The following is a 2928-nucleotide window of genomic DNA, read 5'->3' as shown; positions in this document are numbered from 1 at the left end:
GTTATCAGTTACTCTTAATATAAGTAGGAAAGTAGATGGTTACCTAGAAAGTGTAGTAGGTTAATTGACCATATATGTGAGTATATGAATATATAGAAAATATAATGAAAGGAATTGTTGCGGATGAAGAGCTGAGATTTTCTATTCCTTTTCAAAAAGCAAGAGTTTTCTTTTTAGTCTCCTCATGGCTGACTTCATCTCCTGGTTCCTCAGAGTGTAGATCAAGGGGTTGAGCAGAGGGGAGATGACTGTGAAGGTGACAGAGATAGCTTTATCCGTGGGGAGGGCTGTGAAGGGCCGGGCATAGACATAGATGCAGGGCACAAAATGCAGGGAGACCACAGTGATGTGGGAGGTGCAGGTGGTGATGGCTTTCTTCCTGCCTTCCCCTGACTGTGCCCTCAGCATCATCAAGATGACAGTGTAGGAAACCAACAGCAAGACAAACCACAGGGTAGCAACTAGGCCATTGTTGGAAATCATCAGGAGTTCAATTACAAAGATGTCTGTGTAGGCGAGCTTGATGACCTGGGGGACATCACAGTAGAAAGTGTCAAGAACATTAGGGCCACAGAAGGGGAGTGTCAGCAAGAGCATAATCTGTGCAATTGAGTGGATAAAGCCTCCCACCCAGGAGGCCACTATGAGTCCAACGCAACGGCCTCTGCTCATGATGGTCACATAGTGCAGGGGCTTAGAGATGGCCACATAGCGATCGAAGGCCATCACTGAGAGAGAAAACACATCCACCCCTCCAATGAGATGGAAGAAGAACATCTGAGTGAGGCAGCCGTCGAAGGAGATGGCCTTTCTGTCAGAGAGAAGGTCCACCAGAACCTTGGGGGCAGTGATGGAGGAAAAGCAGATGTCGGCAATGGATAAATTCCGGAGCAGGAAGTACATGGGGGTGTGAAGGCGGGACTCCCAGGTGATGGTGACCATGATGAGGAGGTTGCCCAGCAGAGTTGTCACATACACCAGAAGAAGGAAAAGAAACAACACCAGGCTCACTGCTTGACTCTGGGTTAGACCAAGGAAAATAAGCTCTTTGATCTGGGTGCAGTTTTCCATCTCTGTTAAAGCATTTCTTTCTTTGCTTTTTTGCTTCAAGTCTTGGGGTGCTTAAATCTTGTCCTCTTACGTACTTAAGGTGCAGTTGAGAAACTCTTCCACGTGGTTGTAGTACTCAACATTTGTTGAGTTGTCTGTATTTTGAATAATGGAATTAGTTTGGCGATCAAATCATGTTACCACTTGCAAAATCATTCAATAATTCTTTTCCTACAGAAAAATGTTGGAAAAGAAATCGTGGTTAAGTACTGACACTTATGTAGCATATTTTAAAAAGCAGAAGTTGCCAAGGTCCAGTTGATGTTTTCATTTTTTTTTTGCTTTAATAAAATCTGTTCAAATGTCTTGGTTAGTTATGCTACTTTGGGGTCACAGGTTCTGGCATCCCTTAGAGCATGAACTGAAAGTACCTTCTTCAGGGTCTTATGTTTGTTTTAATGGCTTCTAATTTGTTATTATTACTATCAATTATTTTATACATTATACAAGAACACATTGGAATGAGAACATACAGAAGTTCTGGATATCTGAAAGATGATTTTTTTTCCCTGAAAGGAGGAAGGTTGTTAGAAAAAGGGAAGCAGTGCTAAGTTCTGTTGGGGAAGGCTAGAACACTGGCTGCATCTCCTCCCTAAAGACCAGGCCTCTGAATCAGAGTCTGTTAAAGGTGGACTTCAGTTTGAGCAAGGAGGAAGGAGGAGGAAGGTGGGCCAGGTTGAGACTCACAGGAGAGGCAGTAAGTGAAGAACCCTGGGGTAGCTTCCTGCATCTGATCTGAGGTTCCTAATTACAGACTCAGTGAAAAGACTGACGCCTACTGGAGCTGGGCTTCCCTCGTCTGCTGTGCCAGTCTTTCCCCTTTCCTGTTTGCAACATCATCAGATGCATCTGTAGTTTGCTGAGAAAATGTAGCTGGAGAACCACAGTGTCTGTGGCAGACTTTTGTCTTCAAAGGTTAAGGTGCCTTGTGACTGGTGCTCTTATTCATCACTATGAAGAGGGGCTTTTATTTATTTATAATAGATAAAGAAAGAAAAGTGAACTAATTTCCTGAAACTCAAAACACTGGTAAGTTGGGAAACTGAAATCTACAAAATCATTCCATGTATTACAACTATCATAAGAAGTCAGCAGTGTGGAATTATTTCTTTCACTCTATTGTAAAATAAAGGTAGCAGAAAAGCAGTCCCAGATGAGCTATTTAAAAAGTAATAAAGTTTCCAGATAAGCTAGAAGTTAGTGTAAGATCAACCCACCCTTTGGCACATCTGCAGAGCCCCTAGTAAGACTGTGTGGCTGAAACCAATGTTCAAAATGTAGAGCCAGATTTCCCCAAACTAGATTTGGTTGCATTTCTAAGATTGAATTTATAGGAGGAAGGAAAGCTTTAATTTATCAATGAACCTTTTAGTCCTTTCACACACATTTTGTAATTCTTACAGCATGGGGGGACTGGGCTCAGAGACAAAAATTTCTCATAGTCTGGGTGAATTTCCAATAACAGAGGTGGAGAAATAACACCAATCAATGGGAAAAAATCTGGCTGCACAAAGAACAGTGAAAACTGCAGCATGGGGGGCCAGTGCAGGGGAGTGTGGAGTGAAAGGAGGTTTTTATTAGCAACCGACAATTGCTTACTTCCTGACTTCATTAGTAAGTGTTTCATTATTGCATTCTGTGGTTCTTAGATATTGTCTGATCAATGAATGATTTATCTAAGTCTACTGAACTCCTAGGTCTATAATCCATGCAAGAAAGTTTGTACAAGGAGAAAACAGAATGGAGACATCATTTTCTCTCCTTCCCCACACTACTTTATCCATCTATCTATCTATCTATCTATCTATCTATCTATCT

The 2928-nt window shown here is 41.9% G+C and overlaps 1 protein-coding gene across 1 annotated transcript; it reads right to left on the bottom strand.

Annotated features, from left to right (window-relative positions):
- Positions 1-141: 141 nt before the first annotated feature.
- On the bottom strand, positions 142-1071 carry LOC103741248 (olfactory receptor 4D10-like). The gene has a single exon (XM_008842002.1). It carries the CDS (start codon positions 1069-1071, stop codon positions 142-144), a length of 930 nt encoding a protein of 309 aa, XP_008840224.1.
- Positions 1072-2928: the final 1857 nt, after the last annotated feature.

This window comes from Nannospalax galili, unplaced genomic scaffold, assembly GCF_000622305.1.
Source record: "Nannospalax galili isolate Female #2095 unplaced genomic scaffold, S.galili_v1.0 scaffold580, whole genome shotgun sequence".
Lineage (NCBI taxonomy): Eukaryota > Metazoa > Chordata > Mammalia > Rodentia > Spalacidae > Nannospalax > Nannospalax galili.
Note: the sequence above shows the minus strand (reverse complement) of the source record. Positions and strands in the feature narration are given on the sequence as shown.